Source organism: Eurytemora carolleeae, unplaced genomic scaffold, assembly GCF_000591075.1.
Source record: "Eurytemora carolleeae unplaced genomic scaffold, Eaff_2.0 scaffold555, whole genome shotgun sequence".
Lineage (NCBI taxonomy): Eukaryota > Metazoa > Arthropoda > Copepoda > Calanoida > Temoridae > Eurytemora > Eurytemora carolleeae.
In genome coordinates, this window is record NW_019396468.1 from 45,659 (window position 1) to 69,103 (window position 23,445).

Sequence of the window (23,445 nt, forward strand, 5' to 3'; positions counted from 1 at the left end):
TATACTGTTACTGAGCCATTTATTAAAAAGTGCTTATACTGTTATTCAGCCATTTATTAAAAAAGTGTTCATACTGTTACTCAGCCATCTATTAAAAAAATGCTCATACTGTTACTGAGCCATTTATTAAAAAAATGCTCATACTGTTACTCAGCCGTTTATTAAAAAAATGCTCAAACTGTTACTGAGCCATTTACAAAAAAAAATGCTCATACTGTTACTCAGCCGTATATAAAAAAAATGCTCATACTGTTACTCAGCCATTTGTTAAAAAATACTCATACTGTTACTCAGCCATATATTAAAAATATGTTCATACTGTTACTCAGCCATTTATTAAAAAAATACTCATACTGTTACTCAGCCATTTATTAAAAAATGCTCATACTGTTACTCAGCCATTTATTTAAAAATAATCATACTGTTACTCAGCCATATATTTAAAAAATGCTCATACTGTTACTCAGCCATATATTAAAAAATGTTCATACTGTTACTCAGCCATTTGTTAAAAAATGTGAATACTGTTACTCAGCCATTTATTAAAAAATACTCATACTGTTACTCAGCCATTTATTAAAAAGATGCTCATACTGTTACTCAGCCATATATTAAAAAATACTCATACTGTTACTCAGCCATTTATTTAAAAAATGCTTATACTGTTACTGAGCCATTTATTAAAAAAATACTCATACTGTTACTCAGCCATTTATTAAAAAATAATCATACTGTTACTCAGCAATTTACTAAAAAATACATACTGTTACTCAGCCATTTATTAAAAAATGCTCATACTGTTACTCAGCCATTTATTAAAAAATGCTCATACTGTTACACAGCCATATATTAAAAAAATGCTCATACTGTTACTTAGCCATTTGTTAAAAAAATGTTCATACTGTTACTCAGCCATTCATTAAAAAAATGCTTATACTGTTACTGAGCCATTTATTTAAAAAAAAAATGTAAACAAAATTGAGGTATTGGCAAATGAACATCCATGCTTCTTTTACTGAGTAAATTATTACCCCCCCCCCCTTTTTTTTGTAAGAATTCAACCATTGCTTTACCACAGTAATTTGATTAAAGAAACTCAACAAATAATCTATATAAATAGTCTTCATAACAAAAAACTGATATGAAAGCTCTAAATACTAGAAATAAAGGAATTCTACGTAACGTCCAGCCGCCAGCGTAGTCCTTTTTTATCCCACTTTCATCAGCTTCTTGGTTATCATGTGTTGTACTGTAAAATTCATGCAGCGTTTTATAATTAATTTTGACACACTGTTAGCATACAGGGTTACCCATAAAGGATGAGACATCAAAGACGGCTGTACAAAATTATACTTTCTGCTTTTTTATATTAATGATTGCCTGTAACTTTAAGCTTGTTCCTTTGATTCCCTTACCATTAAATAAGCCTAAAAACATATATAAGGCAGAAAACTCAATTTTATTTGGAATCATCAGATTAAAATATTTTCAGGTCGTCTTAACAGTCTCATTCTTTGTGAGAAACCCTGTACGTCAAATGCCCATACATCACGGAAGTTTTTATAGATTTGAATACCCCCTACGTTGTGGAATTAAAAAATATTATTTTTGGTAAAGAGTCTTTTTGGTCACAAAATCAAAAATACAATTTGAATCACAAAAAGCAAATATTTTTACCAGTATCAAGCCAGCAAATCAACTTATTTAGTAAAAGGGGTCTGTTTACACTACACATTGCTGCTTTCCATTGGAATATTGTCTTATGGTCGTCTTCATATTCAACAGTTTTATGAATGTAAATCGTAGGCCTAAAAACAGCTGTAACACTTTTTAATTTTGAATCTTTATTTCATTAATGTTGAATATTATATTCTAAATCATTTGCTTTATCACTTGGTTGGGACCCTTTGTCATCTTCATCAATTCCACGACATTTTGATTTTATGCAATTCAAGATTTTTTGTTCTTCATTTTCCTCTGTCCAAACATCAATATTCACCTCAACACCAGATTCCCTTGGAACAAATGAGAAAATGTATTTATTTTAAGTGAATGTTCCCTTGGAACAATATAGGACAATTATTGTAAAATTCATATTTAAGTGAATGCTCCCTTAGAACAATACAGGACAATTATTGTAAAATTTATATTTAAGTGAATGTTCCCTTGGAACAATATAGGACAATTATTGTAAAATTTATATTTAAGTGAATATTCCCTTGGAATAATATAGGACAATTATTTAAGTGAATGTTTCCTTGGAACAATATAGGACAATTATTTAAGTGAATGTTTCCTTGGAACAATATAGGACAATTATTTAAGATTTATATCTAAGTGAGTGTTCCCATAGAACAATATAAGAAAAATAATTAAAATTTGTATATAAGGGAAGTTCGGTTGGAACAATATAGGGAAGTTATTTATGATCTATATTAAAGTGAGTGTTTCCTTGGAACAATATAGGGAAATAAATTATTTATGATTTATATATAAGTGAGTGTTCCGGTGGAACAATATAGGGAAATAAATTATTTATGATTTATATTAAAGTGAGTGTTCCGGTGGAACAATATAGGGAAATTATTGATGATTTATATATAAGTGAGTGTTCCCGTGGAACAATATAGGGAAATTATTGATGATTTATATGTAAGTGAGTGTTCCCGTGGAACAATATAGGGAAATAAATTATTTATGATTTATATGTAAGTGAGTGTTCCCGTGGAACAATATAGGGAAATTATTTAAAATTTTAAATGTTAAACACTAAATGTTTGTACTTAAAACTATTATTTTTGCAATATAATTTTTCTGCCAATAAAATCTGAAAAATTAGGATCGAGATACAGTGAGATCCATAAAACTGTGGAATAGGAAGACTAAAATCAATCAATCAATACTAATAGATATAGAAAATCAGCAAAGCAAGGTAAATACCAACGCTCTATAATTTCTGTGTTTACGTTCATTAGACTATTTGAGACCGTAACTTGTGTTTTAGAATTGTCTTCCTAGTTCACAGTTTTATTTTTCCCACAATGCAATATTTTTATTTTAGCTTTTTAAAATTAATGGCTACTCCCTCCAGGGGTGAATACAAGACTTTTTCCATGGGGGCTTATATTATTTTTTCCCAGATGGGGGGTCATTTCACTAATAGCCCCATAGCCCCTTCTTTATCCACCTCTAACTCTCCTTAGAGGCAATTTTACTTCAGAGTAAAACATAATAATAAATCGGAAAAATTCTAAAAGTTTGATAAATTTATACCCAGTCTTAGGTTTCTTGGATTTACTTTTCTTGTCTTTCCTCTTCTTGGACTTTTTACTTTTCTTCTTGGATTTCTTTTTTTTCTTTTTGTCCTTAGATTTCTTCTTTTTCTTCACATCCGTTTCTGAAATATTTCATGAAAAATTGTGCTTGACATTTGTCTTATCTTATTTGTTTTGAGATGTTGTTAAAAGTAACTTAAAGTTTTAAAGAGTTTTTTGTTTTATTTACAATGTGTTGAAAGTTGTCAAATTTTGTCTATGTCTCTGCTGCATAAATCCAGAGGTCTATGTTGAAAATGATCTGATTTTTTAGAAGAAAAAAATTTTTTTGCCCTTTTGCCCAGATATTTAAATAGTAATAAATGCAACACTTCAATTGAAATCACGCTAACTGTACTTTTTATTACTTAAACTAAAAGATAATAATACAGTACCTGAAGCTTTTGTCTGATTTCCATCAGGTTCAAGTTGGGACTTGTCAGCTCAAATAAAAATGTTAATTTTGGGTTTTAAAACATGAAAAAGTATTATTTACCAGCGTTTTTGTCAGATGGTTCATTGTTAGATTTGGAACTCTCTGTATCTCGCTAGAAATATAATTGAAGATGGTTTCTATACGACCAAGGGCCGGGGGGGNTAAACTAGATCAAATAAACTGATTACCACAATTTTTCAGCACTCTGATTTAATCGTGAAAGGTCAAAACCCGGATCCACAAAACCCACTGTTTTTTAAAATTTATTTCCTGTCTTTTAATTGTAAATTCCATATGAATTTGAATACCATTTGAATGTGTAATGGGCTATTTTAAAAAATGTATAAAACTTGTAACTTTTTTCTTTTTACTTTGTTTTTATTTTGCATGTCTTGATTGGTAATGCAATTGAATGTAGACCTAGTTACAAGTGACCGTATACATAGTGACCTTTACGGATTCACAACAGTATCAGTAACATCTTTTCTGTTCAGCGACGACTAAGATATCGTTATTTTTCTGGCTGAAAATTGAGTGACTGGAAGCTCCGTGTAAACAACTTCACAATTACTTATTTTAGAAAAATAGATCTCCGTCCTCATTGATAAAGACAAAGGTTTAATCGATACCGTTGTGATTAGGACATACCACTGTGCAAATAAAAGATCATTTAAAATTACGTTTACTGTCCCTTTAATGATTTGGAAGAAAAATGATTACCTTTATTCTTCTTCTTCCATCAGTATTTGGTAAACTGACATAAAGATTTTCATAACCTTGTCCAGTTCAAATAAGTTTAAAGATATTATTTTAATTTTCAGAGAAATATCAAAACCCACCACATTTCACTCATAATTTATATAAAGAAAAAAATGTAGCATTGTTTTCTTAGATCTTTAGAAAATTAGTTTTTTTTTTACATATTTTCAACTTACATGAATATTCTGACCGTTTCTAATTAACATTATATGATTTGTGAATCTTTCCTTTCTGTAGCATTATATTTTGAATTGTGTTGGTTGTGATTTTCTTTTTTGTCTTCCTTTGTATTTTGTTTGTTGACATTATTAGGATGTTTTGAGCTATGATTGGTATATTTTTCCGTCTGGTTTTCTGTTTTCTTCTCAGTAGATTTATGTGTTGTTTTGTTGAACTTTGAATGGTTTAATTTTGAACTTTGTGTAGTATTTTCTTGCTCATTCACTGATTCATTTCTAGTTTCATTCTCAGTAGATGCAAGAGCATCTTTGATTATATTCTCGGGATTGGTATCTCCTGAAGGTTTAGTACTAGTCGTTGGAGTACTTGTTGTATTGGTAGAGGTATTATTTTTGGAAACTTTTAGAATATTGTTAATGATGTAGTCTTCTTTAGATGTTATATTGCCCTTATGTCCCAGAGAACTATTGCCCTTTTGGTTTAGAAAGTTATTGCCCTTATGGTTCAGAGAGTTATTGCCCTTATGGTTCAGAGAGTTATTGCCCTTGTGGTCGAGAGAGTTATTGCCCTTATGGTCCAGAGAGTTATTGCCCTTGTGGTCGAGAGAGTTATTGCCCTTATGGTCCAGAGAGTTATTGCCCTTGTGGTCCAGAGAGTTATTGCCCTTATGGTCCAGAGAGTTATTGCCCTTGTGGTCCAGAGAGATATTGCTCTTTTGGTCCAGAGAGGTATTGCCCTTCATGGTCAAAGAGGTTGGAGAAATCTTTGATGTACTGGTTGATGAAGATTCTGAATTATTTCCATTAATTGTTTGATTGCCCGTTTTCAAATTTATGGAACCAGTTACATTTTTGTTCTTCAAACTTTTCTTGGACATTGCAGAATCTTTTAGCTGTAAAGCCAAGTTGGGGTCCAGGGCTGAATCGTTAATTTCAACAGCTACTTCGTTATCATCTAAAATCATAAATTGACATGAAAACATGCAATTTTTTTTTGGAAAAAAGGAAATTTTGTGCAGGTTTTCTGATTAACAAGTTTTAATTTGTGTCGAAAATGAGAGTGCTAGAGCAAAAAAAATATAGGGGGCGTCCATTGCCCCCTTCCAGCTTTTTTAGTGTTAGGGTTAGGGTTAGGGTCAAAAGTCACTACACTTCCTGTAATATTCACATGGATATTTGATAGAATATTATGTTTATATAGGTTTATACATTTTTTTATTTTAGTTTAAATCTCAAAACTTAAAACAAAGTATCGGAAATGAATGGGTTCAGGCCGGTTTGTAGGATACCAATATTTTTGTTAAGAAATATCATTTATTGTGGTTTCTTTACGTTCTTTTTTCAGATTTCTTAAACTAAAATCTACGCAAATGTATAGACCCTCTAAATGAAACTTAGGACTTTCTTTCAATGATACTTTTAAATTCCGGTTCAGCGGTGCAAGCAAATTTACATAAATCCAATATATACCTGATTCAGTGTTGTTGTTGTTGTTGTTGTTGGGAGAACTCGCCAAAAAATCCATCGAAGGGAAAACTATGGAGGAAATATTTTGAATTGGAAAGTTCTTGTTTATCTCTGAAATCTCCTCTGAAATATCGAAATAATAAATTTTTCAGGAATTTGTACACAATTTAAGTTTTACCCCAGAACTTTGGAGACATCAAAAGAATTTATAAACTCATTGAAAAATTGTCAAGACGACATTTGATAAATTCTTCCGATGTATTCGTTTTTAAGGGTTTCACTGTAATAGAAACCAACAAATGGTGGAATGCTGCAGAAAATTTTTTTCTTCAATTGAATTAAAATGAATTAAAGTCAATGAAACATCCTAAAAATAGTTATTTATACAGTTGTAATCTCTGATTGTTTGTATGTCCGATCATAACTCATGAACCTTTGACCGAATTGCCCATAATTTTGATTGTGAAAGTCCGCAATGCTTTGGCAATGAGACTAAGATGAGACTATTGGCAAAAAGAGCTAAGCTCGGGTAAACGGCGGGGGAGTAACATATAATAGTATAAATATAGTTACAGGGCTTGGTAACAGATGGTTAAGCAAAACCTTTTATTTCACATTTATTTTTATTTCACATTTGTTTGTTTTGGGGAAATCATGTGTAGGAATGTTTGTTAAAAGGCAGTAAATATTTTTGTGACAAAAACATCTGATATATAAAAAAATATAAACTTTTTGTTAAGATGAGTGTTCCTACCTGCACTGAAAGGAGGAAGATTACTAAAAGTCCAGTTGCAATGAAATACAAAAGGTCCATATACAGCTTTATAAACTTCTTCTATTTGTTCTTTCTAAAAAATTATAATTCTTTTTTATAATATTTTGATTTGTCTTTTATTTAACAAAAGAACATCGTATTTTTAAGGGGATATCAAATAAACAAATAAATAAACAAATAAACACATTTTTAATGATAATGGTCTGGACTTTGTTATTTGATTATTACTTTTTTTCAAGCTGTAAAAAATGTATTTTTCAAAAGTAATTTGCATCGATAAACGTTCTTTTTCAGAAATATTTTGTATTTTATAACTATTAATCATCCAGATTTTCGATGCCAGCTCATCGAAATGATAGACCTCCAACAGCAAAAGAAATGGTCGAAAACTTTCAACCAAAAAGAAAAGAATCATTTAGGTGAGGGTGTAAAAAAAGATTACTAGTGAAAGCCCCCAGGGTTAAAAACAGTCCCTTCTAATCGAATCCATTACCAAAGAGATTATAAGATTTAGATAACTCACCCAAAAGAATATTTTAAGATTATTCGAATTTATTTTTAATGATATTAGCAAACCTGTGTTCTATTGAAGCCAGGTAGAAAGTAGTCTGACTAAAACAAATTAATATTTTATAAAATTTATTAATAATTTGGGATCTTATTTTTCTTTGGTAAATATTAACTTTTCGGCTTAAAAAAGAAAGCTACGTCAAACGACCCAGGGTCAAACAAGAAATAAAAAGACAAAGGGTATAAACAAGATTGGATCATACGACAAACCAAACATGGCAAAGAGTTTAAAACGACAAAAATATGTCTTATTTTTTTTTTCTTTTCATATGTTGAATAATATTTCGTCTCTTATTTTGGGTTAGGGCAATTTCTGGCCAAGGGCTTAGGCTAGGATTGGCTATTGGACAGTCCATTAAATTTTAAATAATATGCTGTCTCTCATCTTATTATTGTTTAGGTTAGATTTCCAGGCCGAGCGCTGCAGCTAGAATGGATTAGGGAGCCGAGCGCTGCGGTTTCTTTAATATTAAATAATGTGCTGAACCGTTAGTCGCACTTTTTGACCCTATGTCGTTTAATCATTGGTCGCGTTTTTGATCCCATGGCATTTGACCCTATAGGTTATTTGACCCTATGTCGGTAATTAACACTTACAAATAAAAAAGCTTTTAAATTTTAAGTAAACGAAGTAGTGGGCTTTTATTTACTAGTGGACTTGGAAAATGTAAAGTATACTTTTAGGGGACGTGAAACCACAAAAAACTGTCAAAAATAATTACTAGTGGTTTCAAACAAAACATATTAAAGACAAAAACGATATCAATCTTACCTCAATCGTCCCAGAGTTTCCAGAATAGTCATTTCGGAACCCTGTCTGGAAGATATTTTGAATGATCAAAACTTTTTTTGTAGATATTTACTGTTTAAATTTTATTTAGTGATCTAAGGGTGAAACTTTTAAGAACTTTTTTGAAAAAAATAAAATCCATTGTGCACCAGTTCTAAAGTTTTCTTGTATTGTTTTTATCTCATATTTTTGCTTTTTTTTGATTAAAAACAAATGTATAGGAGAGTTTTAACGAATCCGTCTTTAGTTACTGAGTTTAGAATTATTCACATTGTAAAATACCCTTGAAAAGTAATCTAATTATAAATAAAAAAGTAGGTTTTTGGAAAAAATTTGTCACACAAAATTTTTTGCATAAAATCAAATCAATTTTTGAAAAAGCGAAAACTGACTAATACGGTTTTCAGTGGTTTGAGATGGATCGTTTGATACCCGAACATATCAATAAGGTTTGAAAAAATTAAAGATTTATCTCCACCAGTAAAAAATATTGCACCAAACTGCTTTTACAATAAAGTTTTATTTGCTCTTATTTTATCTGATAAAAAATTAAGAAATTTTCGGGATTTGTTTAGGATAAAAAAGGATCATATGAAATAATTGTTGATAAGATTCTTCTTACGGAATATTCATCATCATCTTCGTAATCTGAATCCTCTTCATCTACATCATCGTCATCATACTCATCATCATCATCATCATCATCATCTTCATCTTCATACTCATCATCATCTTCATACTCTTGCTCGCCCTCGAAATGATATTTATTATCATTATCATCGTCCTTTTCATTATCAGTTTTTTCCTTTTTTTCTTCATTGTCTGCTTGTTTTTTGTTTTCATCATCTTTATCTTTTCTTTTTGCATCTTTCTTTTTAGTATCACTGCTTTTCTTTTTAGAGCTCTTCATTCCATCCTTGGTTTTTTTCTTAGTTTTGTTCTTTTTGTTTCTTTTCTTTTTTGTTTTGCCTTTTGCTTTTTTCTTCTTTTTGCGCTTTTCTGCTTTTACTTCATCAGCCTAAATGTTTTAGAAATTTCATCAAAGTTTTGAAATACAGATTTGTTTTTAGAGATTGCAAGGGGGGTGTTTAATCATTTATGGTCGATACATAACAAGATTTATTTTCGTTAGAATTTGGATAATTTTTAAATTGATTTTGTAACCGTGAATCTTCATAGTAACATCGGCCGGAATAAAGAGTTTTATATCAGCTATATTTGAATCATTTATATTAAAGCTTGTTTTGGTCTAAACGAATTTCAGGGGCTAAAAGATCAAAAAGCAATTTTGCAAAATATCATGGGTGTAATCTTTGTATTTCTTTTTGTTTGTTTGACTGATCATAACTCATGAACACATTGACTGGTATACCGCCTTAAATTTTGAATGGTTAACTCGGTAGAACCACGGGAATGTTCTTAACTTGATTGAGAAGTTTTAAAATGAGAAGGTTGAGTTTCTCAGGAAACATTTAGTTTCATGTCAAAGCGGTGGTAAACAATCTTTAAATTAATTGAATGAATATGTGATTTAGAAATGGAATAATATATCGGATGAAAACTCAATTAGAAATGGACAATTTGTGTGGGAAAAACATATCTTGACAGGGAGGATAGTGAAAAATGTTGCCGAAAATTCATTGCTCTTGGCAATAATTCTCGTACCTATATACATTGTTTTTAAATATTTAACCCCCGGCCCGGTTGGATCTATTTACCTTAAAATTCTTAAACATTGTTGAAATTTTTAATGGCAAGTTTTGATTCAAGTTTAGAGGCTGTTAACTATCTGAATCATTCTTTAAATAAACTTTGCTTGTCTGGGTGTCTGTCTGTTTTTATCCAATAAACGTTATAACAACTGAACCGATCGGGCCTAAATTATTGTGTGGGACCTGACATGACCCCTGGGAAGGCTTATGAATGATTAAAATTTCAAAAATTAGACTACGACAAAATTTGATTTTCATTAAACTTTGAAAATCCATCAACTAATTTTATAAAATTCGCAATATCTTTCTTTGTTATTGTTTTACAATGTATACAAAGATAAATTGTTCACAATCGAAAAAGAAGATGGGTGCGAAGCGCCCTGAAAGCATAGTGTTAAAAATATATCAACAGAATCGAGTAAACTCAACTAATATTTTATTAAGTATTAAATTTGTAATTCAGCTGTGCCTGAAAACTGAAAGTTACCCAACTGAAATAAATATTAATGTTTAAACCAAACTAAAAGCATTCATGGTGTTCTATCAAGTTCCACAGTAAATGTTTAATTCAAATCGGCCCAGCCCAGGGATTCTTTTAAGTTAATATCAGAATTCAGAAAATTGCACAAACAGACAAAAAAACAGAGATTACAATCAATTTATAAAGATATCTATATATATATATATATAGATAGATAGATAGATAATCCAATATAGGAATGAATGAGAAGTTGACAACCTTATAAATGTAAAGGAAAAAACTGAATATAGCGTGTCTTGCTTTTGAAAGGATGAAACAAATGTAAGGAAAAACAAGGATAAAGATTATTTGATTATGGACCTGACGTTCTGATTCCTTTAAAAATATTCCTTAAATGGATTACTTTTACCAACCTGAAGCCTTACTTTCCTTCTATAGGAACCATCCACAATTGCTAAAATTAAAGAGTGTTTTTAAAACATAAAAGGGTGAATGAACTCGCTATTTGTGCATTACACTTATGTGTCCGTCCTGTTCTTAGGAAGGACAATGTTAGGGAATTTAACTGCCATTTGCTGTTCCAAAGGAAATACAACATTAGATAATTAACTGTCCGTGCTGTTCTAATAAAGGAAAGACAAGATCAAGTAATAAACCATCCATGCTGGTATAAAGGAAAGACATGATTAAATAATTAACTGTCCGTCCTGCTCTAAAGGAAGGACATGATCAAATAATTAATTGTCCGTCTTTCTCTAAAGGAAGGACATGATTAAATAATCAACTGTCTGTCCTACTCTAAAAGGAGGACAATATTAGGCATTTAACTGCCAATGCTGCTCTAAAGAAAGGACATGATCAAATAATTAACTTTCCGTCCTAATGGAAAATATGCTGTTCTAAAGGAAGGACAGGATATAGTTGAAACTGTCTGGGCAGCTCTAATGGAAGGACAAGATCAAGTAGTTCGCAGTGTTCTAAAGGAAGGACAGGATTTCACTCTAAAAGAAGGACAGTATTAGGTAATTAACTGTCCGAGCTGCTCCCTTACAGGGCTAAGCGGCCAAAAATAATCAAGTTGTAATTACTATAGAGTCCGTAAATAATAGTTTTTATCAAATTATTTTAAAGAAACACTGGGTATAATGCAAATATTATCAATTTCTTGGTTCACTATCGGTTATAATGGTTCTTCCTACACCCCTAACATTTTCTCAAATAATCTCTTTTTAGACCCGAAATCTGATGGAATTTGAAAATTAAGTTTTATCTTAAAGGGACAGTAAAGGAAAAATGAAAGGGGGTATAGGCTGAAAGCTAATCACTTTAGCTCTTGATCTCGACCCATGAAAGTCATATCTGATGTTCCTGTCTCGAGAAATTGATATAAAACTGTTTCAAATCTATACGAAAATTAATATATATACAATTTTGTATAAAAGTAGTAGGTTTAAACAGATCATATTCAGCAAATAAGCAACCAATCTGAAAACGATGATATCCCAGAGAAAGCTAATTGTAATTTAGGTTTACTTTTATATTTGTAGTTTCTATTTTCAATAGATTTCATTCATAATATAATTTTTACGTCCGTATTACTTGACCAGAAATTCCACCAATGGCAGTGCAGTAAAGTGGTCACGTGATACAGGCAGAGACATGTGACCAGTATACTGCTCTGCCATTGGTGATAGTTCTGGTCACGTGATTTAAGTTTCAGATTTTCAAAATTTTACATATATGAATTTTCGTATAATTTTAACACAGTTTTATATCAGTTTCTCGAGACATGAACATTAGATATAACTTTCATGGGTCGCGATCAAGAGCTAAAGGGATTAGCTTTCAGCCTATACCCCCTTTCATTCTTCCTTTACTGTCCCTTTAAGAAGTCCAATGAACAAAAAAACAGCCATTAAGCAGTGTACACAGTATTTTCTCTTTAAAAGTTTTTTTTTCAAGTTACTGTTAAACATGTTTGCTTTATAACTATATTACTTAAATTCCGTCTCTCTGTTCTACAAGTTCATGGGTCTGTAAAGGAAAAATGAAAGGGGGTATAGGCATTGAACGATACATGTAGGACATATATCTGATGTTTCTGTCTCGAGAAATTAATATAAAACTGTGTCAGATATATACGAAAATTCATATTTATGCAATTTTGTATAAACAAGTTATATTCCACATATACGAAACCAATCTGAAAACGATGATATCCCATAGAAACCTGAGAATCTAAGGTTTGCTCCTGTTATAATTATTTGATTTTATTTTGCATTTTTAATAGATATAATTGATAATATTATCACATAAAGTCCGTATAGTCCGTATTACGTCACCAGAACTTCAGCCAATGGCAGTGCAGTATAATGGTCACGTAATTTCCGTTTGTATCACGTGACCAGTGTACTGCACTCTCATTGGCGGGAGTTCTTGTGACGTATTATTGACTTATAAATAATATTATCAATTATATCTATTAAAATGCAAAATAAAAATTAAAAAATTATAACAGGAGCAAACCTGAGATTCTCAGGTTTCTGTGTGATATAATGTTTGCGTATTTTCTAAATATGATCTGTTTAAAACCACTACTTTTATACAAAATTTTATATATACAGATTTTCGTATAATTTTGACACGGTTTTATATCAATTTCACCAGACAGTCACAGAAACATCAGATAAATATATATGTATCGTTCAATGCCTTAGATTCTCAGGTTTTATTCTAAACCTCATTTCATTTTTCCAATACAGTCCTTACTGTAATATAAAAATTTCTTTGTTATTTTATTTTTTCATCATTTAAATATCTTTAAAGTGTACAACAAAAGTCTAGAGAGACTCTAGCTATAGGTATTACATGCAAAGAAATAGAGATTATGTTGCTTCTTTTTATGCGACGTAAGTTCGAAACCTATTATTTTCCTTTTCCAAAAATTAATAGTACAGTAAAAAAGTTTAGTTTCTTTAAGCAATTCAGCAATCGACTGAGTCGACTTTCTGTGAAAGGTATTTAAATTTTTCAGATTTTAAAATTTTTTAATTTTTAAAAACTTTTATATAAAAAATAGATTACCTGATCTTGAAATCTTAAAAGTTTCCTTGATCTTGTCTTTCAAAAAACTGTTTCTTTCTGTCTAATTGATACTATTTTACGTAAAAGAAGTGTGGTGGAATTGTTGCATTTATATATCTTGATTAAAAATTATTATATATTTTGGCACACAACAATTTTATTAGGAAAAGGATACAATCATTTCATAGAAAATGAGTTTTTGTCTGAAAAGATTAATTTTTTTTCAGCAATTGAATACATTTCTTTTGAAAGTAATATAATAGTAAGACATAATTTCAAAGAGTTATTTTGATTTCAAACCTATAATTTCATGACAGATTCGAGGGGAAGCTTTAATTCTCTTTCTTTGTCATTTATTTTTAAAATAATTGATCTGAGAAGTTTGTATATATATTAACTATTTTTTTCTTCATTTTTCCTTTAAATAGAAACTGTAAATAATTATCATCATAAGTATGTTTTAAGAATTATTAAATAATATTGCTTCACATTTAAAACTTTTTGCAGTTAACCCTGTTCAAGCTGAAGGTGTCTGGTTTACCCAAAAAAGTTTCCTTATTGTGATACAAAGCTTTAACATTTGATTCAATTTTGGAAAGCCCTTGGGCTCTACTTTAATAATTTGCAAAAAATAGCAAATTTGCAAATTTTCAAATATTCCCTTTTTTATTTCTTTTATTTCCATAAAATATTGTTAGCTTGCATAGTTTTTATCAAAGTTTATTAAATACTAAAGTTTTTCTTTTAATAAATCTTGGCGATGAAAAGATTGAATAAATGTGAAACACAGGATCGACGTAAGGACGATCATAAGGCAAGTGATCACACAACCTTGTACATATAAAAAAGAGGGGGGGGGGCAGGCGGTAATCGTTTGGAATTCACCTATATATATGCTTTCCCTTCTACAGGGTGAGTAAAAAAAATATGATTTGCGTCGCCTGGTGCAAATTTCCTGTATGGTGTTTTTTCAATATTTTGGAAAGTTTGTATTATTTGATAATTTAATGGCCCCCAAAAAAATCCGCGAACCTTTTTTCTCTCAAAATCAAAAGTTCAGAAAAACAAAAAAGTATGAATAAATTGTTTCTATCAAAATCTAAAATTTTAAAAAGATTGAATTACAGAATCTCAGAAAATTTGCAAATTTGTTATTAGAAAATTCGCAATTTTCAGTTCTGGAATAATTTTTGCGGAAAAATTGTTTTTCAATGGTTCAAAGGTTCAACTGAACAGCTTATATTTAATAATTTAGAATATAATTAGAAGAAAGTAACCGGAGAATTTTCTGAACTTTTGATTTTGAGAGAAAAAAAGGTTCGCGGATTTTCTTTTGGGCCATCGCAGTTTTTGCACCTGCAGTCGCCGCAAATCACACTCTTTGACATACCCTGTATAATTGTTGAAAAAACAAGACACTGGAAAAAATTGAAAAATATGTTTTTACAAACTAAATTTATCAATTACTTTTCCTTCTTCACTGTCGATCATTAGCTTGTTAAATATCTGCTCCAGCCTAAATATATCATTCTTAAAGGTACTGTAAACACAATTTAAAGTTCTGACAATGCCCGACTTACTTCGGTATCCTTTAAACCTTAGTCTGATCAATAATGTGGAAGATATTCTAGTTTTTATTAGTGTTAAATTCCTATATGTTTTCCTGCTGAAGACATGCTCACTGCTCAGTGAAACCACAATTGAAAATAATCAGTTTTTAAAATAATACAAACTAATATCTATTTAATACATGATTAGACAAAGATTTTAAAGGTACCGTTGTTAATCAGACATTTGCCATCTTAGTTTAGATCAAATAGCTTCTAGTGCTGTTAATAAATGGCAACGTAAAATTTGTACAATCTCAGTACTGTATTCTTACGTCACAATATTATAAGCAATTATGTATAAGAACATTGTGTTCATGATTTTATGAATGTTTTTGGACACTTGGTATAATGAAAAGCTAGAAATATGTGAGATATCTTATTCTCTGGCATTCTGTTTGCTAATTCTAACAAAAAGTTCGCAATTTCCAAATATTTTTAAAGATTTGAGATTTGGTTCCAACAAAATGGCTAGTTTTTTTTTCCAATTTTACAAAGAATTTTTTATTAACATTTTCATAATAATTCATCATATTTTTAATCACAACTAAATTGTTTAATTTAGTGAGACTTTTGAATAAATTGTGTAGATACATTTGAAATTTAATACTTTGTTATATAACAATTTCTGATATAAACATGAGAGAACTTTTGAAAAGGACCCATATAATGATATTTTGATCTTAATGGGACTCCAAGTGCAGTCCATCAAAACCAAATAGATTATCAAGTACAATAGGTGGCAACAGAGAAATGGATCAATTATTCACAACTTTGCAAGTGTCAAATATAACATGAAAACTAAATTTTCTCACATTAGTTGACATGTTTTCCAAGATTAAATAAAAAATGTAAAAACAAAAAATAAAGAGCACATAAAATTGCACTTGTTTTACTATAAAATAAGCACTTTATCCTGAAATTATCACTTATAGAAACTTTGATATGAGATTTGACGTTTTTAACTTTAAAAGCTTATTTATTCGGCGGTTTCTCTCCGGTAGTGAATTGCAAATTACACATTTCTAATGCAAGAAAACATATATAATTATGGAAATTAAATACTTTTAAACCTAGAAAATAATCCTCAAGATTATCGTTTTGTATCGGCATAGTCAATTTTGCATTTTTACAATTTTTTTGCAAATTTACTTTTATTTACAAATACAACTATAAGCTTTTAGAGCTCACCCATCTTCTGTTTCAATGTTAAACATTTTCTATTTGAATGCATTGTAAAACAAAAACAAACAACAAGTTCACAGATTTATCAAAAAATTTCATGGAATTTAAAATTTAATGAAAATCTAATTTTGTTTGAGGCTAATTTGAAATTTTGATCAAACATAAACCTTCCCTGGGGTCATGTGAGAACCTGTTGGGCCTGATCGGTTTAGCCGTTTTGACGTTTATTGCGTATAAACAAACAAACAGAGAGCCAAGCAAAGTATATGTCGACTTTACAGTTACCCTGACATAATACATCACTAATGTTGACCCTTAATAACATCTTTGAGAAATTATTGTCCTAACTTTAAAAATTATGATATTATTATCTAAAAAATCCCGTTTAACCCTTTAGCGAACTAAACCATTTGAATGCGTTAAAATGTACTGTGAATGACTCTCCATGTGTAGAGTGTCATTCACAACGGTACCATATTGATCCTTTGTCTGATCAAAGATGACTGAAATATCTTTAATTTACTAAATAAGGTTTTATTTTAGACTCATTTTAATCAATTTAAATTGATTTCTTTCAGCTCTGGACTTATTTTATGAATTTAAGGTTATCTTACATGTATTGTTTATCTTCAGTATTAAGAGAATCTGATTCTACTAAATCCTTGGCAACATCTAGCAGAGCAGACTCATATAGGGCACTAAAAACAATATCAATTTTAAACCGTTTTAAAAGTTTGACCGTGCCTTACTGTTGTATTGTACCGTATTTCTATACCATATTGTACCATTGTGATGAACCATACCGTTGTACTGTACCATACTGTTGAGCCTCACCGTACTGTTGTAACATACAATATTGTTGTAACGTACCGTTCTGTTGTAACTTACTGTACTGTTGTACCATACCGTACCGTTGAATCGCATCGTACCATTGTACTGTACCATACTGTTGAACCATGCAGTACTGTTGCACCTTACTGTAATGTTGCACCATACCGAACCGTACAGTAGTATTGTATCATGCATTGTACTGTACTATACCGTTGTACTGTACCATACTGCTGAACCGTACCGTGCTGTTGTACCATACCGTATTATTGCACTGTACTATACCGTTTTACTGTAACATATTGTAGTACTGTACCGTGCTGTTGTACAGTACAGGTCCAACTGCATGAAACAACCATACCGAAATTTGCTTGCACCTTTGTTGCCCGAGTTAATTATCAATAAACATAGAGAAAGGAAGATTGTCCTGATATATTTTGACTACTTTGTGGTCTGCTTTATACAACATTTTTAAAATATTTCGTTTAATTAAGAATAAATCCAATAAACGCTCAAAACCGTGGGAAAAAAGACAATATTTAAGCAATCTTTTTCTTCTTGATGTCGTATCTAAAGATTATATGCTTTTACCAGTAATTTATCAATGAACCTATTAACCCTATAATGGCTGAGGGGTCTGAATATATGCATAGCCTGGGGGAAGGGCATTTGGCGCCCCCCCCCCCTAGAAAAAGGCCTTAAAGAATAGGTTTACGGTTTAAATGCATGTTCATAGCCCAATTTTTCATGGCCAGCTCAAAGAAAAAAATGTAGACCGCTAACATTACCAGTTTGGGTGCTAGGGAGGCTGGAAAAAAGGCCTTAAAAAGGGTAAAAAAATGAAATTTATTTTTTTGTTTTAAACAAATATCAAAATGTGAATCATGTTTCTAAATGTATTTTTCAATGGCTTTTCAAAAATATAGTTTTTAGATCTGTAAAATCAGTCACAAAAAAGTTATGGGCTATTTTAGATTTTCTTTTTCACAGACCGAACTTTTTGATTCTGCCCTGTACCCTGCCCTAAAAATTAAAAAAATATATTTTTAAAACAAAAAGTCCTTTAAATTACTGTTCATTAAAAGTCATAAAATTTCACGGTGATAGTGAGAAAAATGAGAATGCTAGGACAAAAAAGCTACAAGGGGGGGCGCCAAACGCCCCCCTCCTCAGCCTGTTTAGGGTCAAGTGAAATGGGTCATTGCCATGCAATATATTGCATTTGCATTGCACATATTTTATGTTCATTAGACTATAATAATAACTTGAGTCATATCAGTCGTCTATTCCTTTCCACATTTTAATGAGTTCTTATTATAAGAAGGGTTGGGAACAGAAGACCACTTAACGATTAAAAGAAATTATAGTTAAAACCAAATAGTAAATTAATTATCCTCTTCGTTAGTTAGTTTCACAAATTGTTAAATACTGAATTAACATGAAGTTTATGAGAAAAAGAAGATGTCGTCTGTGTAACACAATTGCCTAATAATTTTGAGCAACCTAAAATCAGATTAAAAATTTGAAAATCTTTACCTACTCATTTCTTCATCAAGCTGTAGTTGATGAATAACATCATCGCCCAGTCCATCTATTAAACAATTAACATATAACAATTTGTAGATTGCCTTAATATCTCTAAATTATCTTATCTAATTATCTGTCCAGTCTGATGGTAGATACCTTTAATATCTCTAAATTATCTTATCTAATTACCTATCCAGTCTGATGGTAGATACCTTTAATATATCTAAATAAGTTGAATTATCTTATCTAATTATCTGTCCAGTCTGATGGTAGATACCTTTAATATCTCTAAATAAGTTGAATTATCTTATCTAATTATGTGTCCAGTCTGATGGTAGATACCTTTAATATCTCTAAATTATCTTATCTAATTATCTGTCCAGTCTGATGGTAGATACCTTTAATATCTCTAAATTATCTTATCTAATTATCTGTCCAGTCTGATGGTAGATACCTTTAATATCTCTAAATTATCTTATCTAATTATCTGTCCAGTCTGAGGGTAGATACCTTTAATATCTCTAAATTAGACTTTTTAATCAAATAGAATTTATAGGTTGAAATATTAAAGGTAGATGACATCGGATTGCAAAGATATTGGAAATAAAAGATTTTAGTTTGTGACAAAAACTCATGTCCTTGTTTTCAAATACAAATTCAATTCCCAATGAATTCCCAATAGTTTATGACAAAGAATATGATAAAGGAACTGAGTTTTGTCACAAACTCTTATTTCCGAATCTCTATATCTGTGCAACCCGATGTTGTATACCCTTGATATTTCAAACTATGAATTCTGTTAGATCAAAGTGTCTAAGTTTGAAATATAACATGTTTACACCATCAGGTTGCAAAGATATAGGCATTAGAAAGTTTGACTGTGTGGTAAAAACTCAGTTCCTTTCACTGGTAACTGCAGTTGTGTACTATTGAATGAATTTGATGAGATAGATTGTAGGAATTCGACTTTACATTCGTAGCCGCAGCATTCGGCTCAGAATTAGCATTTACAAGAATAATCTTAGTGTAAATCAGGGAATAGGAATAAAGGGAAAGGAAATGGCGCTGGTTTGGCATGAGAAAGCCAGTCCACTGCTTTACAGACAAGTTCGGTAAACCTTACACAAACTCTTTTGGTACAGACACACAACATGACTAAATTCAAGGAAATTGCAGAACAATGTTGTCAATTATAATTAAGCTTGAAGAACGACTAGTTTATTGTAAACTTTAATCAAATTATATTCTTTGCATGAAAATTTGGCTTATAGTGTTGACTTAAATACATAAATAACATACTACATGTATATTAAACTTATTTTTAAGTAAACAATTAACAAATGTACTCTCCTAGACTGTACAAATACCGAGATTCATACACACATGACGTTTCCGCCCCCTGGTGTAAATTGAATGTTGTTTGTTATCGTCGGTAACTATAACCTCGTTGATGTAAACTTATGAAATTCCATTGATCCCTTAAACAATTACCTGTTCTTGGAAAGTTTGCTTTCCATTTTAGTTTTCCAAAATTTCCTTCTTTAACAAGATCTGTCATGGGGAGAGCACCTGAATAGTAAAGACGTTTGATTTTTTAGCTTTTGATGTTCTAATAACTCTGAAAAGTGCTCTTAAGATTCTAAAATAATACTCGAGCTTTATTTTATGTGAAAAGTGAAACCAACTTTTTAACAATAAGATCCACTAAGCTGACCCATCCTAGTGTATAAACAGATCCACTAAGCTGACCGATCCTAGTGGATAAACAGATCCACTAAGCTGACCAATCCTAGTGGATAAACAGGTCCACTAAGCTGACCTATCTTAGCGGATAAACAGATCCTCTATGCTGATTCATCCTTAGTGGATAAACAGATTCACTGAGCTGATCCGGCCCAGTTGATAACCATACCAAGCCATTAATATTCAATTTGTTTAAAATGTTTTAGCTTTATAGTTATGAAATTATAAAAAAAAGTTTTGAGATACTTGCCTTTCAGAATACATGCTGTTTCATGAGTTAGGAGAACAAGTCCAAAGATGCAAAACTAAAGTAAGAATATTCAAAAATTTAGAACTCAGAACTAGTGTTAGGAATATTTAATAGGTTAGAACTCAGGCCTGATGTAAGGAATATTCAATAGTTTAGAACTCAACACTAGTGTTAGGAGTATTCAATAGGTTTCAGCTCAGAACTAGTGTTAGGAGTATTCAATAGGTTAGAACTCAACACTAGTGTTAGGAGTATTAAATAGTTTAGAACTCAACACTAGTGTTAGGAGTATTCAATAAGGTTAGAGCTCACAACTAGTGTTAGGAATATTCAATAGTTTAGATCTCAGAACTAGTGTTAGGAACATTTAATAGTTTAGAACTCAGAACTAGTGTTAGGAATATTTAATAGTGTAGATCTCAGAACTAGTGTTAGGAACATTTAATAGTTTAGAACTCAGAACTAGTGTTAGGAATATTTAATAGTGTAGAACTCAGAACTGGGGTCACGTAAGTTGCCTTAACTCTTTTGAGCTTGATTGGGTTATCGGATACAAACATCACCACAAGAAAATTATATATATAGATATTTATTGTCATTTTGTTTGGTTGTATCTAATAAACGTCAAAACGGCTGAACCATTCGGACCCAAATATTTTGTGGCAACAAGTTTTTAAATTTGATAAATTTTGCGAAGTGCTCTTTTTTAGTTTTTCTTCTATTTTTCTCTTTTTTTAATTTGAACATCTTATAATTTGGCCTAAAGAATATACACACAATCAGTTAATCTTCGAAAATACTTTGGTTATACCACTATTCTTGCTTGAGCTATACACAGAACACATTGTTTCATGATAACTAGAGTTTCACATTTCACTGAACTATGAATACCTAGGCTCCTCTCTCCTAGCTAGAGAAAGCTTGATAAAATAAATATCAGGCATTAATACACCTTTTTATTCTTTAACTATCAATTTAAATTTAAACTGTAATATTTATTGCAAAGTCATGTAAGTGTATTGAATCACGACACAACTTGCAAGTATTCTATCTAAATGTTAAATACGCAATAAAACTGTCAAGTATGTTTTTTTTTAAGTATAGAAGTGCCTCTCATGAAATCAACCCCCTTTTCCATTTCTTTTCTTATAGAGAATGAATCTACGTTACATTAATAATTACATTTATTACATTAATATTAATTGCATCATCTTAAATAGTTTTAACTTTGATAAAAAAAACTACATTGCTTGTTAAATGTCTACATATCTAGACTACAAAACACTTTTTGATTTATCTAAATTTATCTGATTTATCAATTTTGAATTGTCTAGCTTCTTTATAAGGATGACAGGTATGAGTCTTGAATTAAAACTATTTTTCTTAAAGTAAGACATTAACCAATATATTACCCAATTGTTACGCGAGCCATGTTGCGTCTCTAGGAGTCTATGAAATGCCCCTGCTCAATGGGAAAAATTTGTTCACCCCTGCAACGAGAGAGCGGTCTGTACGGATGTTTCTGGAAGGAGTTGAATACGGAGACCGGTTTTATTCGTATATTTTGATTTTACTGCGCAGGCGCAGTTTTGTGCCTTGGACAGATTTCATATTCAAAAACGTTTTTCTAGTGTATCGTCGATTAGTAAAAATGTGCTAGTATTTTGTGCTGAAACCCTGCGAATGACTGTGGTAAATATGTTTTTAAATGTTCTTTTCGTTATATTCAATCTCCATGAGAAATTATTCTAAAAATATTAAGAAAATCTTTTACATTGGATATACATGAGAAAATGTCTTTGCGAATTATGAATAGTTTTTTGTATTAAATAGATGTATGATAAATATTGGGCAGTTCATGGTTTTTTTTAATGCTGAGGGGTATATTGTCTGTTCATATGCCTTTTCAAAGCTTTTTCCATGAAATTAACGTATGTCATATTTGTACCAGACTGAAGCTGGGAACCTGTAAATAAAGTTTACGCCTATCCCTGTGTTTTATTCAACATGAGGAAAAGAGAACAACGGGGTGCTTACGGTTTGGTTCAAAGGAGTTCGACACGGTATTATCTTTATACAAACTAGGGTAACGCCAGTTGCGAAACACCAATATAGAGGTATTCTATGTTACCACAGTTCATCTTTTTATATCATCAAACTAAAACATTTCCAAATTTTTAGCTTTTTTTTGGTGGATTTTTAAGTGTCGAAATAAAAAAAATCCCTTTTTTTGAGTCATAGGAGGTTCCACCCAAATATGGCAGGTTCCACCCAAATTTGGTAGGTTCCATCCAAATATGGTAGGTTCCACCCAAATTTGGTAGGTTCCACCCAAATATGGTACGTTCCACCCAAATTTGGTAGGTTCCACCCAAATATGGTAGGTTCCACCCAAATTGGGTAGGTTCCTCCCAAATTGGGTAGGTTACACCCAAATATGGTAGGTTCCACCCAAATATGGTAGGTTCCACCCAAATATGGTAGGTTCCACCCAAATTGGGTAGGTTCCACCCAAATTGGGTAGGTTCCTCCCAAATTGGGTAGGTTACACCCAAATATGGTAGGTTCCACCCAAATATGGTAGGTTCCACCCAAATATGGTAGGTTCCACCCAAATTGGGTAGGTTCCACCCAAATTTGGTTGGTTCCACCCGAATATGGTAGGTTCCACCTAAATTGGGTAGGTTCCACCCAAATTTGGTAGGTTCCACCCAAATATGGTAGGTTCCACCCAAATA

General features: G+C 31.1%; 2 protein-coding genes across 8 annotated transcripts in view; one reads left to right on the forward strand and one right to left on the reverse strand.

Annotated features, from left to right (window-relative positions):
- Positions 1–1,824: 1,824 nt before the first annotated feature.
- On the reverse strand, positions 1,825–21,619 carry LOC111703857 (protein PFC0760c). Of its 3 annotated transcripts, none has more exons than XM_023475928.1 (19): positions 21,519–21,619; positions 20,708–20,762; positions 20,206–20,283; positions 18,724–18,778; positions 16,974–17,057; positions 15,035–15,083; positions 13,568–13,628; positions 10,897–10,937; positions 8,913–9,308; positions 8,273–8,317; positions 7,507–7,542; positions 6,910–7,003; positions 6,159–6,278; positions 4,737–5,643; positions 4,471–4,504; positions 3,811–3,862; positions 3,710–3,757; positions 3,274–3,397; positions 1,825–2,015 (listed from the first exon to the last, which is right to left on the reverse strand). In XM_023475928.1, the coding sequence occupies exons 1-19, from the start codon at positions 21,558–21,560 to the stop codon at positions 1,853–1,855; spliced, it is 2,484 nt and encodes an 827-aa protein (XP_023331696.1). In that variant the 5' UTR covers positions 21,561–21,619; the 3' UTR covers positions 1,825–1,852. The 3 variants fall into 3 exon arrangements, with proteins under 3 accessions (XP_023331696.1, XP_023331697.1, XP_023331695.1); XM_023475929.1 differs by having other exon boundaries at positions 13,568–13,624; positions 15,040–15,083; positions 21,508–21,567; XM_023475927.1 differs by having other exon boundaries at positions 21,508–21,567.
- A 715-nt stretch (positions 21,620–22,334) lies between these two features.
- LOC111703845 (uncharacterized) overlaps positions 22,335–23,445 on the forward strand; it is a 32,432-nt gene continuing 31,321 nt past the window's right edge. Inside the window, exons 1-2 of one of the 5 annotated variants that reach the window (XM_023475918.1) lie at positions 22,335–22,399; positions 22,659–22,770. In XM_023475918.1, coding sequence (XP_023331686.1) covers positions 22,715–22,770 — 56 coding nt within the window. In that variant the 5' untranslated portion in view covers positions 22,335–22,399; positions 22,659–22,714. Of the gene's footprint in view, positions 22,400–22,658; positions 22,771–23,445 lie in introns of those variants that run through there. The other 4 variants (XM_023475917.1, XM_023475916.1, XM_023475912.1 and 1 more) reach the window with 4 other exon arrangements.